Source organism: Cibotium barometz, chromosome 9 (assembly GCF_041138505.1).
Source record: "Cibotium barometz isolate CiBa-2024 chromosome 9, ASM4113850v1, whole genome shotgun sequence".
Taxonomy (NCBI): Eukaryota; Viridiplantae; Streptophyta; class Polypodiopsida; order Cyatheales; family Cibotiaceae; genus Cibotium; species Cibotium barometz.
Window position 1 is genome coordinate 19748087 of NC_141054.1, and position 15343 is coordinate 19763429.

Below are 15343 nucleotides of genomic sequence, written 5' to 3' on the forward strand. Positions count from 1 at the left end.
AGATTAAATGTATGCTTTCATGTTTTCATGTCAATTATAGGTGTAGGCATAGGAGGTCTATGTGCGTTCTTGTTTTCAGATCTGCATTTGAGTGAAAGCTAAAGTGACGCCATAGGATGTGTATGTGTATACTTGATTTTAGAGGTGCATGTGAGGAAAAGCTAAAGCGACACGGGTGATTGAGTACTTGAAAAAACCAGAAAGCAGATGGTAGGGTAGACCAGACAGGCGGGGGCGCTTTCGTAAAATAACTCGGAGCTTAATACTCTCCAGTCGAGACTTGGTCCAGAATCGAAGAGAATTACAAAGAAGACTTTAGATTTGACCTGTTAGGACTTTAGGATATGCCTAGATTGCCCAACTGCTAGTTGAGCGTGGAGGAGCCACTTGTTGTGCCGTGCATGCAGGTGAATCTTAGGAACGTTGCTCCTGGATAGTTAGGCAGGAGTAGGGCTCTTATAAGTTTACAACAATAAATTTTCTGGATTGTTGTCTTCATCCCTAAAAAATTCAAACGACTTGGAAATTTCTTTCAGCGTGGAAACTAGAACCCCAAAGCAGTGCTAATATGTTATATTACGGAAGACTTCGTAGAATTCACCATACAATGTAGTATGTATTCCATCACCATGGCCATTACTTCAAAATACATCATTAATAGGCTTTTAGTAAGGGCATGTTCAGGTAGGTTTCAAGCTCACCACCAGTGACCATAAGAATACATTTAAGGCCAAGTTTCCATGCATGCTATGAAAAAAACTGGCTGTTCGTGGGAGAGAAATAAAGTGGAAGAAAGAAAAATTGTCCACAATTTGTGTGGTCGAAAGCTGGGCACTGCGCCTGCTCTGTAAGCTTCACCACGGGTATTATAGTGAGCCAGCCGTTCCAAAGACTAGTGCCAGGAGGCCACCACATAGCCAATGGTGGGATTTTTAATCCTTCTTTAGGACAGGCGCTATGTAGCACCAATGGACATGGTGAGTTCCAAGGAAACTTGAAGGGGGCGGTGTGTCAAACCATGGGGGTGCAATGATAGCCTCAGGTTGCTATCTACTTCTTCATCCGTACGCAAACGCTTATGCGTTCTTTCCATGGCTTCCATGAGTGGATCATCGCAACCTTGGTGATCTGTTGTGTTATAAGAGCACGAACTCACTGGTTGCTCATAGTGTGCTTCCTGCCATATCATGGTTGGCTTAGTCTACGTTTCAAAGTTTATATTAATAGTGTTAATATGGTAGGCCGTTGATGTACCTGTGGTGCGGTAATGAAGTTGAAATAGGTATAGGTAGCTTGGTTCCCTTCAGAGTCGATAACCAAGGTGCTGGTATGGGTTTGAGATGGTGTGGTGCTGCAGGATGAAGTATTCAGAGACCCGGCCTTGCAGCTGAGGACACTAGTATGTTCTTCACGATGTAGGCATGTGTCCGAAACATTGTATTGCAAGGAGCTGCTTTGCCCGCCAGCCTGCACAGCCCATGACCTCCTACTGGGAGGCTCTATACTGGACTGTGAATGGGCAACATTGGTTTCGCCATGGGAAGCCCTACCCTGTAGGATACTGCTTGCGGCCATAGTCGGCTCTCCGGCTACATCGTAAGCTGGGCATATGAGTTGCTCCCCTTTTGAAGCATGAGAAATTATGCCGTTGGTGTCCACCACACCATCTTGGTACCTGCATAGATTATTGAACACTCAATTTATCACAACCCAGGCGTATAGCTAGCAAACTGAGCTTATGTATGGGCTTGTATTGCACAAATTTGTTGCAATCTCCATGCCTTATTCCGGGAAAATAATAGCCCGCTTGCTGATCAAACGCAGCTTGGCCTATACCAGGCCATATACAACGGCTCGAGCTCAAATATTCTACCATTCCTCCTCGATCGCTGGGCTCTCGATCTGACTGCTCATTCACTGCACAAACACAATTAAGGTTAGCCTTAATGCCAATACAAAGGTCAGTCTTAATGCTTACACAAAGGTTAGGCTTATTAATGCAATATACAAAGAGTGTCCGTAATGCTGATTGCACATGTTGACTTAATTATAAGAGTAACTATGAACACCTAATATACACTACCTTCACTGCTGGTGCTGATCTCGTCGTATTTGACGCTTCTGTACGTCTGCAAAACAAACAAACCAGGTCATCTCCGATTTTCTGAAGAGTGAATTCTAGTCTCAGGAACATAGAAATTTAATGGCAATGACTTTATTGTGATATTACGGTGAGGTGAACCGGTAAGACTAGAGGATGAGCACCTGCAGGTGACTCTTGATATGGGAGATGGTAAGACCCTCCACTTTCATGAGCTTTAGCACAAGCTTAGGTGTGGCCCCTGCATCAAAAACCTCAAAAATTTACTTCCAAACTCTAATATTAACCTATCCCCTGTGCTGGATTCGAGTCCATTGAATTATATTTAACTTCCATGTCACACATAAGTAACTCACTCTGTTCTCCGCCCAAGAGATCCACCACGTGCACGAAGAGGTGATGGAGTTCTGGCGTCCAACGCAGGCGGGGAGTCATGGAACGCTGGTAAGACCGGGTGCCCGTGGTGGGAACACTGCTACTACTGCTGTTGCTCTGCATCACCGGCTCATCATGAGTACCGTGTAATTGGGCTCAGGGAAAGCTCATCCCTGCCTTACCAACGTCCATGTTGATGGGGAGCAGCAGATGTCCCCGCAGAGAGGCCGAGAGATATTGATACCAAATGATAGAATACTTTTCAACGCAATGGCTTTGAAAGAACGGTTCGCGACACAAAATGATGCATGTGGAAGGAGAACCACATAGTAGAATAATGCATGGGAGAAGAATTATGATCTGTGCCAGCATAATGACAGATTTGGGAAGGGTCCCAGTGGCTAAAAGATTAAGGGTAGATAACTAGTAAACCCAACTGTTACGTATTGTGTTAGTTGAAGAGCGTGTATCGTCCTCATACCATTGATCATCTATTCGAGCGCTATACACTCCAGATCTGAGATGACACCTTCGACTCTTTTTTGGGCGTTTTTTTTGGGTACTTATTACAGACACGTATAAAATGCCTCAAAAGACCACTTTTAACCTTAAGGGTGCATTCATGGGGGCAAGGCAAAAGTGAGCTAAATTTCGGGCTTGCCCGCGCACCATTAAAGCTTTTTTAAGCTTCCCCGCACACCATGGACACATTTTCGTCATGGTTACATGTCCCCAATGCCTCCATTCCATTCAGCGGTAGCCCGGGCTCAATTGCACATTCACATGTGGTCACTATGCCACACATGTTTGGCCAAGAGGGCGAAACGATCTTTAAAGATCCCTTATCTAGTGAGTCCCCTCCATACGTGGGGGGCACTCATAAATATGTAATCGTAGCACGTGGGTTCAACAGAAGGGATTTTCATCCCATTTTTACACATTTTCTACATACAAAACGGTATCATTTAAAGGGGGTATTCACAAGTGGAATAGAAAAAAGGTATGTTTTATTTATGAAAAATTTAGAGATAAGGGATTTTTAAAATAGGCCTTGAATGTACGTGATACAGAGGGTTTACTTATAGTGAATCCCCTGAGCCTCCATACATGTACCTCGGTGTGGATAGACACTCGGAGCACATTCATGTACCCTTTTCTCTATCCACCACGGATCTATTCCCACCCCCCACCCTTGTACCACTCCCCTTGCACCACAACTTGCCATTCTGAGCTTAGCACAAGCTCTAGGAAGGGTAGTGTCACAACACTTGCACCCATAAACATCACATACAAAATCTATGTGGGTGAAGATTTTCAAACTTCTGCCAAAGTTCCACAGACTTGGAGATCCCATATTCCATATCGAGGTCTTTAACTAAATCTATCATGCATTTGACATTTTTGGCGATGCAACCAAAGTCCATCTCCTTGACAAGGTTGTGCAATGGTTCCAATCCTTGGATCCTCGGCAAAAAATCTCTTTCAAAGTGGTGAGAGAGGCCTTCATTCTCGGATTTGCACCCTACAGGCACAAATGGAGCCCTGTCATCCAACTATTCCAATTGGAACAAAAACATGAGGAAACATTATGCGACTACATCACTCACATCAAGTACCTTGATTCACGTTGCGAAGAGAGGAAAAAATTGACAGATAAGAAATTAATGGATTGTTTCCTCTTGGTCCTACACCTTGATTTGATTCGCGTTGTGAAGAGAGGGAAAAATTGATAGATAAGCAATAAATGGATCGTTTCCTCTTGGGCCTGCACAATCCATGCCTTCACGACCACATTTTGGTCAAGGACCCCTCCACCTTTGATCAGGCTTGCAAAATTGGTGACCTTTCTCGATGACAACATGTGAGAAAGCTATTGCTTGCAATTGCCCACCATGCCAATAACAACCGAAAGCTCATTTGTAACTTTACCTTCCTCTCCTCTCGAGCCCCAAGCCTTATTGATGGCACCACACCCCAAACCAACTACTCACATAACGCACCACCAAGCCCCTCTCCATTGCCAATCTTTCCGTCCCAACTATTGCCTCTCCATGCACACCGTATTGCTCATGGAAAGCTTCCAACGAGTTCCATTGCTAAACGTGCGGAGCCCATGCACTCCGCCATCCCCGAGGCACCCCTAAAACCTCATCTCCCTCTTTCAGTGCCTCACATAGACCCTAAACCACTTGTGCACACTATAGGTGCACCTGCACGGAAACCACCTCTTCTGTGTTTCCTTTGCCACCACCATGGACCCCATAGAGTGGCGGAATGCCCTCAAAAGAAAAGTATGCCAATGCAACCACATTATCCTGGCTGTGGATTTGACCATTACTTTAAGGATTTCCCTTTGCAATCAGTTTCTCATTCCACAGTCGAAGGCATGCCATCCCTCAACGTGTTGAGTGTTAAACATTGAAAGATATCCACTCTCCCATTGAATGTCGTCACATGGTTGTAGGCCAAGCTAAAGAAGGCCATATACCAGAAGAAACAATGCTCTAAGCATGTTGGCCATGGAGACAATCAAGTTAGCTTCTACATAGGCTCAACAAAGACCACATCCTCCTCCTCAAGGACCATTGTGCCAAACTGCCACTCCCCCATGTAGCTCATCAAAAACCCCACTAAACGGGAAAAACGGCTGGCCACATATCCCAATGCCATCCTTGAGACGCAACGTCTTCAGGAGGCAGAAGCACTGGTAGAGCAATACCACGATCAACTTGAACCACCACCTGTTTTCGTAACCTTTGACCCCGTAACTTGAGTGTGCATTGTCCCCCATTGAACTTGAACTTCTGCACGAGGTAAGGCATGAGACCTTGCAAACATTCAAGGCCAAGGAAGATCCACTAACCAACATGATGACAAACGATGATTTTTCCCCTCCTTCACCTCCTCGTCCTCCAATGCCTATTCCACAAACGGCCAAGCCGAAATCCTCCGTTCACATCAAACAACTTGATGTGAACACGAACAGAGAGTCCAAAAGCGACGCCGCACGAGGTCAGCACACAAAATTTCCTGAGGTATTTTATCCTCCTACTGCAACCACTTGGTCGACCTCCACACCTGTCAAGTAAGGACCAAATTAACCTTCCATATACTATTGCTCGTCCACCATATGATCAAGGCCCTACCCCTCAAGAAGCCCCTACTTATCAACGTGACCTGGCTGGCCTCTCTGCCTTCCTTTCCTCCCAAATCTAAATGCTCATAGAAACCTTGTGAAAAGGTAGTCCAAATTTATGGAATTACCTTCGAGATTGGATGGAACACAAACTGCAGACTTTTATGCAGGAGGAAGCTCCCTCAGATTCCTCAGACAAATTTGAGCCCCATCATCCAAACTTACTTCATCACCATCACCAACAATGCAATGGCGCACCAACAATTTGCGTCAATGCACTGGGACAATACTTTCAAGGTGATGACAGAAACGCAACATTGCCAATTTCCTATAATGGACATGTGGTCAAAGGCATCCCGGATAGAGGTGCTCGTGTAAGCATCCTCACACAAACATGTTGGGAAAACTGGGACCAACCACGCCTTGATCCCACCAAATTGGTGATTAAGCTTGTGGACAGGAACTCTGTAGAACCCCTGGGCCTAGTGCATGACCTCAAGGTCTCTGACATGACATTCCACCTCACATTTGTGGCCATGGACTTTGGTAATTCCTCCTATGATGCCATCTTGGGTCAACCCTTCATGAGACAAACCCGACAAATCCATGACTGGGACCTGCATCATGTCTACCTCCACAAAGGGTCTCAAACACTTAAGGTTATATATATACTTGGGACTCACATCCCATGGCCAACGCTCCCTTTGTTGAAGACTCTGTGACCAGCGCCTTGGTTTGCAATGCTTGTCATCAAACCCTTGATGACATGTGGGTGCCATGCAGAGCTGCTTCTGCCAATAGTGCAAAGTTGACCATGATTGGCGTAAACTCCTTGCTACACTTGACACCCTCCCAAGTCGCAAACTCGGCACACAATTCGTGCTCCCAAACAACCAGAACCTTCATGAACCCTACAAAGCCGTTGTCTTGCTTAAGACCCTGAGTGTAGGTGTAGCTCCACAACCTAAAACAACCACCCTTGAGGTTTGGGATAGATTCCCCCTTTGGTAGAAACATGCAAAGAAAACATGCCTTGTTTTCTCCCATAGCTAGCCATAATCTTACTGAGCTCTGTCCTATATGTGCACACACTATCCTATATGTGCACACACTACATAAAGCTTCACCACCGAAAGCCATCCAAGTACATCTCTCGATGGGGGGACTATGGTGGGCACAAGCCTGGTCCACGGTAAAATCCATCACCTGGATCTTCTTAATCACCCCTATTGCACCCAAATAACTGTGCTTCATGATTAATCAGTCCTACCTAAAACTTCTTCTTCGGCTCCCACATGTATGGATCCTCGACATCAACTACCACTCCTCTCAACATAGGATCCCAAAGCTCCAATGACAAAAGAAGATAAAGCATAAAAAGAAAAAGAGAACACCGCAACCTGATGACTCAATATCCCCATGGGAGCCAAGATATCCATCATGGTGTCTTGAGACAAAGATGCTAGAGCTTCATGAACATCGCCATCGACATACAGCATCTCGGAGTGCAAGTAGTCTCCATGCGTGTTGCCACCTTTTTCCTCTAGAATTCCCCCCTTCTCCATTGTTTTACTAACTCCTCTTTAATCATACCACCTACCACTGGGGTGACTGGTCATTAAGTATTCCATGCTAGTCTACTCATTCAAGCACTCTAATTCCTCTAATGAGGGTGTCCCACTGCAAAGGCAACTAAAATAAGAAAAACACAAAAAATAAAATAAATAGTACTATTGTGCACATATAAAAAAGCAAAATCATAAGAGACCATCATTCTAGTTGGATACTTAATCGCCAATACTCCACTAACCTCTTTCCATCTTACTAACTCCCCAACCCCCTCTCATTTTCGGAGAGAGAGGAGAACCAACCAACTGTGACACTTCCCTGCATGCCTTGACAATCCCTCACCGATCATGAGGGTGCGATCGACTTTAGGAAGGGGAGTATGTTAACCACATATTCGTTAACACATTCCTATGACAACTATGTCCACACACTTATGTAATGGATGCCCATGATATATTGTAAATCCCTTCATTTGAAGAGGGAAACACCCTAAATATGTTCCCAAGTATTGAGTTGCAAAGGACAAACAAGAGGATCTTGGCCGGCTGGCCAAACCATAGAGAAAAGCCTTTTGAATTATGTTTTGGGCACCCCGGGTCACTTACTCCTCCCGACGGGCAGCCTAGTGGGAAAAGGCTTGGAACTATAAAAGTCAATTTATCTTGTTTGTAACTCATTGTCCCATTTGTGCAATAGAAGTGAGTGTTCTCTTTCTCTTGTAACTCTAATCTAGCATGAGCGGTGTGCTTAGGGTTAGGGTTTGTGTGACTCTCTTTCTTTCTTAAGTGATTAGGCTAACCAACGTGATCCTCTTTCGTGGAGATCCCACATGATCTTTGCGAGAGAGCTTGCATGACCAGTTGGATTAGAGCAACTGCCTTGGTGTGTGACAAACGCATGTGGGAGGACAGCAGTGATGATGAGTGGCTACAATGGACCTCTTGAGCCATGCTCGAGCTTATTGGATAGGTAACTTCCCACGAAACCTTAGGGTAGGGTTTCCTTGACACCACGGTCAAATGATAAGCTACTCAATCTTCTTTCGTCTCCCATACTGGACAACGCTAAGTATCAATCATCTTCTAGATCCGATGCACATCAAATATTTGGGACCACATAATTGACAAGGGAGATTTTTTAGCGGTTCACGAGGACTTGAGATTTATTAAATGCCTCTCCACCACTTGGCCAGTAGTTCAAGAGAACAAGAAGGAAAGTTTACCTAAAGCACCTTCAATTTTGACAAAGAACGAGGAGAAGGATCAAATTTTCTCCTTTCGTACCCCTATGGGTGTCATGCATTTTTTAACGGGGGGATTCACAAAAACAAAGAAGAAAGGAGAAACTCAATTGTATGGTCTAAAAATGCATCATTGGCAGAAGTTGTTTTAGGTATGTTCAATTTACTTACATAAGTGGCATGATGGTCTTTCATTGTAATTATATAACATTGATTCGAATGGTTTGTGTTACAGAGTTCATTCTTCCCATATGCATTATTAGGTGTGGAGATCAAAAAGTGCATGTGGCCATCTACAAAATGGGGATGGTAGTGAGGTATGAAAAACTAAAATTCTAATATGTTTTTTTAAAATTGTTGTGCTAGTTTGTGAGACATGTCATGCTAATTAATTGGACTCAAACACATCTTATGTACATAAGTTACAAGGAGATCCATCCATCCACTATTAATGCAACCTAAGTAATGGAAGTGTAGGCAATATACATAATAGAGGAGAACCTCCTAAAGAACTATCCTCCTAGTCAATTACATGTTGTGGTACACTTAACAGATGAAGTGTCAGTGTGTGGTGTTGTGGATGCTCAGTGGATGTTCTTCCTTGAGCAATTCATGAAAACCTTGAAGGATTTTGTTAGGCAAAAAGCTAGGCCAAAAGGAAGCATGGCAGAGGGTTGGTTAGTGCAAGAAGCATGTGTCCACATTTCAGAGTATCTCTCTCGAGTGGATCCCACAATGCCACGATTGTGGAGTCATGAGGGAGATGAACGCATGGTGTCTCACATACCACAAGTCAAAGGAAGAGCAAGGAGAATGGACACATCAATGTTGAAGAAGGTGAATACATTTTGTGTTCTCAAATAGTGAAGTTATGAAGAGGTGGGTGGCAAGGAATGAAGACGTGAGGAGAAATCGATATAAGGAGAGAAGAGCATTTAGGATGCATTCGAGAGGCTTGACATTTTCTACGGAACTTGCATCACTTCCAAAAGATTGTACTATTAATTGGCTTTGTGAAGAAATGTAAAAGAACAAAGAACATGGAGAGATGGTGAAAGAAGAAGATTGGGAGTATGCAAGAAGATGTAAGCCCCACATAAGTGTGTCTCTACTTTCACTTTTTTATTTAAGTAAAATCTCATGATATGGTTATTCAATATCATAAATATATTTCATTTGGTGTTGGTGGTAATATAAGGTATGCAATGCCATCTGGTCCGAAGGAAGGCATTTCACCAGTCAATGTATAGATACAAAGAGAAATTTGTGCTCTAATATAAGGTATACAATGCCACCTGGTCCAAAGAAAGGCATTTAACCAATCAACGTATAGATACAAAGAGAAATACCTAAAATTGTGGGTTTATGGCAAACTTTAAGCAAGAAAGTGGAGTAACTCTTGATTATTGTGGCATGATTTAAAACATCCTAAAGGTTGGATTTAGGACATTCCATATTCTTATATTAGATGTGAAGTGGTTCCAGGATGTGTGTGGAGGCACTTAAGCAACCCGTGAGAAGGCATCTAAATGGATTTATGGTGATTGGTTTCACAAAATTTTCGCAAACAAAGAGGGACACATTTATGATATCTCACCATTGTGAACAAGTAAATTCTAGCCATAAATAGATTTTATTATATCATACTTATGCATGTTTAATTTATACTCGATGTGTTTCTTCTTTACAAGGTTGTGTTTCACGTGGATAAAAATGATAAGAAATGGCAATATGTCATAAACTTTGCTCCTCATTCAAATATTATTCTTCAAGATAGGGATGTTGAAGAGCTCATGGGAAAAGTGGGAGTAAAAAATGAGCATGTGGAGGATCAAGTACAAGATGAAGAACGTGTAACGTACTCATATGTACGTATGTTTGGGTCCATTTTACTTGGCTATTTTTAGCATTTATATTTAATTTTGAAAAGTAGGAAATAGGACATAAAAGATTAAGTTTGGTCACAAATTCAGTAATTTTAGATATGTCAATTTTGGGCCAATTTTGGGACTTTTAATGCATGTTTTGTGGTGTCATTTGTAAGCAATCTCTATTCTATACTTAACCATGTTAGATAATGTATAAGAGGGTCATAGTGAGTAGTTTAGCTGAAAGGAAACTCATATGGGGGTTTACATAGTAAATATAACCGCAAACGAGTGCCGAAAAACAGGGCCCGGACACCAAATTGACTCTTAATTTTCAATAACGGCCTTGCATGAGGGTGTAGATAACTTTATTTGTCAGAGAGACGTATTAAAGAAAGTTATTCCATCATAGGAAGAACAAAGTTCCTGTTCAGATAAATGGGAGATTCTGCATGGGGTGGCCGATATTCGCAAAACGAATCCGAAAAAATTGTATCTTCTCTAATTCGCTTTGAGATCATGTTTTTAGAAGGGATTTCTATCTTTAATGTTTTCGTGCATGATAATCTAATAATTCTCGTGGGATTTTTTTTTGGCTTCTTCCAGATCCTTGAGGTGATTTTTGTGCAAGACAGAGAGAGATATATTTTGAGATTCGGGCCGGTTGTCCTTAGATAGGGAACGTCGGATAGAAATCGTGATTTATGCCCTCTGGGAGCCATTTGGTAGAACCTAGAGTGGACGAGATTTAGAAGAGGCATACCCAAGATAGCTGCGATGTCCAGCGTGGTGGTTGGGTGGACGGGCGTCGGAGAAAGGCCCTATTGGCTAGATCTTTTTGTTGGTGATTCTCTCTCTGATTTTGAGATTTTGTATTGGACGAATATTATTGTCCACTGCTTCAAACTAGAGGCATGCAAACAAATGAACATTAATTTTAAGTTATTATAAGGTAACCTTTTCTTGTTAAATGATAAGATATAATTCTACGGCTATATACTTACCAAGATTGCTGGGATATCTACTGCTCATTCACGTGTAACATTGCATTGCAAATTGTTTGCCATCTTCTCATGCATAAACATAAATGCTTAAAACTCCTTTGCATACTCTATGTATAATCAATAATTCATCCTACATTGTGGCATCATAGGGTTGCAAGTTGTTTTCCATCTATCCATGTATAAACATAAATACTTAAAACTCCTACAACCTTAGTCTATGTATAATCAGTAACTAATCCTAGACCATGGCATCCTTTATAAAAATAAGCAAGAAAATATTTTAAGAGACTTATCTTAAGGATTAAGGAGGTGTTGGTGGGCTCAAGATAGAGTAGACATACAATATTAAATAAGAGTTAGAAAAACATTAATGTAGCAGTAATGTCCTCTAATAAATCCCCACTATGAGTTGGAGCTCCCCCCATAGCTACCATGTTTCCCCTCCCCCCTTCATTTACATGCTACTTCTTGAAAAAACCTTGGGAAAAGGAGACAAGTTGTTGCATATGCAACTTGTACTATTTTTTTTCATTAAAAAAACCAAACCAATCGAGATAATCATCACTATTATTATTGCTACCTAATGTTTATTATGAAAAAGTCAATATCAATGATTATTGCCAAACATTTCAAATTGAGTGGATTTTTGTGTTTTTTTAACTATCCATAGGCCCAACATCCTCTCGTATTTATCATTTTTCACTACCTAAGGGCATTCGCCTATTTCTTGAAAAAATGCTGCTTCTTGAAAAAACCTTAGGGCACTTGCCTATTTATCATTTAAATGCTGCTTCTTGAGAAAACCTTGGGAAAATGAGACAAGTTGTTGCATATGCAACTTGTACCATTTTGTTTCATAGTAAAAAACCAAACCAATCGAGATAATCATCACTATTATTATTGCTACCTAATGTTTATAATGAAAAAGTCAATATCAATGATTATTGCCAAACATTTCAAATTGAGTGGAGTTTTGTGTTTTCTTAACTAGCCATAGGCCCAATATCCTCTCGTATTTATCATTTTTCACTACCTAAGGGCACTTGCATGTAAGCACTTTTCAGTCCACCCACCCAAGACCTCATGTTTGTAGATACACACCTTCACCACTTGAGCTATTGGGAAAATCTTTGTTTTAGGTGTACTACCATTATAATAAGGGTGTGTAATAGTATAAGGGTCTATTATAGTGTCTTAGGCATAAAAATAGTTTTAAGGGTCTATCATAGTGTCTTAGGAATAGAAATAGTATTAAATCCAGAATGAATATCCATATAACGGTTAAAACTTCTTGGACGCTAAATATTTTTTATTAATTATAAGGGAATATATATATTTTTTGACATCTAAGTGGCCATGTAGTAAACACTAGTTTTGTAATTTTTGAGATAGAAAATTGGTTTTATCTAGGAAAGGCTTAATATTGATTGTAAATATTAAAAAAATGCCAAAATAAACAAATTTAACGTCCCACTAAACCATTTGATTTTTTTTGTTTAACATGTATTTGTATAATCAAAGCTCTCAAAAATCTCAAAATTTTAGCATAAAACATTGTTGTCATTGGAGGAGAAATATTAAAAACATATGCATTAATTGATAGGCAATACATCAGGCAAATGGATCTATGCATTGTATTCTTTGTGTGCTTTTTTTTACAGGTGCTTTAAAAGTTCAAAAAAAACCTAAATACCCAATATATACAAAACTATTTATAAAGGCCACAATAACGGGTTATTCCAATAAGACTAATGTTATTCAATATATACCCACAATAAGTTTCTCTATAGGGGGGTACACTCCCACCCTCACTCTCATTTATGATCTCATCCACCATTTATAAAATATTGAGAGATAGCAGCCACGAGCAAAATAAAACACTTAAAAATCCTCACTATGATCCCATCCACCCCCACCCACCATTTATTAAATATTAAGAGATAGGAGCCACAAGAAAATGAAACACCTAAAGATAATTGTTTAATAACTGTAGACAATAACCAAACTTATAACATCTCCCTTTCCTTATTGACTTGGATTCCATGACCAAAATGATTACACTTATAAGACTTCTCACCTCTAAAATTGACAGAGAAGGGGACAAATGACATGATATCAAGGAAAGCTACATATCGTGGCCGAAGTTTTTTATGAGTAAACATAAAACAACCTTAACCACATACACAAACACACACATCTCTCTCTCTCTCTCTCTCTCTCTCTCTCTCTCTCTCTCTCTCTCTAAACATGGACACCCTGGTGGGGTGAGCTAGAAAGATGATGCCATAAAAAAGCCTTTAATCATGTATGGCTACAACCTTCCTCGTACCACTAACTTCTTAAGCCTCACTTTTTGGAAGTGTGGTTGGGCCTTGGGGTGTAGGCTTATTTTTCTACTCCAATGTTGTTTCAAAGTGAAGTCCCCTCCTGATTTCTCTTTAAAATTGAGGGTGTTTGTTGGGATTCACCTTAAAGTGATGTAGCCCATGAGGTCCACACATAACTCAGTACTCCATCGAAGTGTGTAATAAGCAGCATTAATGGAAAAAAAAGTTTTTGCATCAAGGGAACAACACATTTTAAGTAATTGACCTAAAAAAGAGAAAGAAAAAAAAGAGAAGGTTTTCACAAATTGTAAATTTTAGGGATGTTTTTTGATTGAATATAAGAAACAAATAGTTTTCATGTTCGGCTCCAAGACTTAAGAATAGGGGTAGATCATGAGTGGCGTAAAGAGATAACTAGTTGCCTCATTGTCGCCATGTCTTTAAAAGAAGAACACTAGTGCCTAAAATCTCCCTTTTTTATGCATCCTTGACCTTATACAAGTTGTGCATCTCTGAAATATATACTTTATTCCATCATATTTATATATTGAAATACCTTCTCAATATTTTTTGCAAACTAAAAGGTTTTCCAAGGCAAGATTTTTGGAGGGATTTTTTTTAATTTTAAAATGGTATTTTAAGTCCTTAATATGTGGATATATTCTTTGAATTATTTTCAATCTATGAGAACATTTTGAGATCTTATTTTTTGTAAAGATTAGCTTTGGTTAACACTAGTGATAAGACACATGGTCGTGGTTAACATGATGACGTGGATGGCGGGCACCCCGATGCATGTACGGGTTGAGCTGCTACCAATAAATGCTAGTTTTGATCATTTTGTACTAGCTTTATCATTGTTTTGGGTGCTTTTCCAAGACATGCATGCCGTTAATATTTAAAGCTCAATTAGTAAAAAGCATTATTAAACCGCTTAAGTAATTCGTTCCACTGCAGGAAAAAAATGTTTATTCAACCCTTAAAATTAATGGCAATGCATAGGCTTAACTGGGATTTGGACTTGAAAATCACTAGAAATCTTACAAATGCCGAGATTTATAACTAAAATGTGCAAATTTCAACCCTTAAAGGAAACGTTAAATTTTGATCGAGATTTCTAAATTTTAGCCGAAAAATTACACTATGAACCGAGTTATGTGATCACTAAGTCGTTTAGGATCGTTTCCCTTTCCACAACACATACGGCCACCAAAGCTCTCACAATGTAATATTAAAGCTCAATTAGTAATAAGCATTATTAAACCGCTTAAGTTATTCGTTCAGGATCATTTTCCTTTCCACAACACATGAGGCCACCAAAGCTGTCAGAGTGTTCCATCTAAGTGACTGCATGGTTTTAATGAGGGATAGGATCTAAGTATAGGAATCACTATGAACTAGTGTACAGAAACATTGAGATTTAGCATATTTCCAACCCTTAATTTTGATTTAATTCAAATTTTCTTTGCATTTTGGGGGTTTTGGTTATATATACCATCAAGTAAATAAGAATAACCTCTTACTGTAAGAGGATGGTCTTTCACCATTTGACTCCTAGGTGATAACATTTTTACACATACTCCTATGAAGTCACTGGATGGCTTCATTGCGGGGGATGGGTAATCTACCGCTTTGTCTGCTCTGAAAAGGTTGTGCGACCTATGAGGAGGATAGAGAGAGACGTGTGCCAAGTGGTATTTTTGTGCATGTGGGGATTGAGCGA

The 15343-nt window shown here is 40.5% G+C and overlaps 1 protein-coding gene across 1 annotated transcript; it reads right to left on the reverse strand.

The window, feature by feature from the left end:
* Positions 1 to 559: 559 nt before the first annotated feature.
* LOC147635319 (uncharacterized) lies at positions 560 to 2742 on the reverse strand. The gene is made up of 6 exons (XM_086802158.1): positions 2458 to 2742; positions 2266 to 2342; positions 2084 to 2129; positions 1782 to 1917; positions 1255 to 1675; positions 560 to 1177 (listed from the first exon to the last, which is right to left on the reverse strand). The coding sequence occupies exons 1-6, from the start codon at positions 2597 to 2599 to the stop codon at positions 956 to 958; spliced, it is 1044 nt and encodes a 347-aa protein (XP_086658284.1). The 5' UTR covers positions 2600 to 2742; the 3' UTR covers positions 560 to 955.
* Positions 2743 to 15343: the final 12601 nt, after the last annotated feature.

What these genes read in the sequence shown, in the direction of transcription:
- LOC147635319 (XM_086802158.1), bottom strand. Translation starts at nt 2,599, where the DNA reads ATGCAGAGCAACAGCAGTAGTAGCAGTGTTCCCACCACGGGCACCCGG. An exon ending in TCTCTTGGGCGGAGAACAGA is followed by an intron (nt 2,343 to 2,457) that starts GTGAGTTACTTA and finishes TTTTTGATGCAG; the next exon opens with GGGCCACACCTAAGCTTGTG. An exon ending in ACTTCATTACCGCACCACAG is followed by an intron (nt 1,178 to 1,254) that starts GTACATCAACGG and finishes ATGATATGGCAG; the next exon opens with GAAGCACACTATGAGCAACC.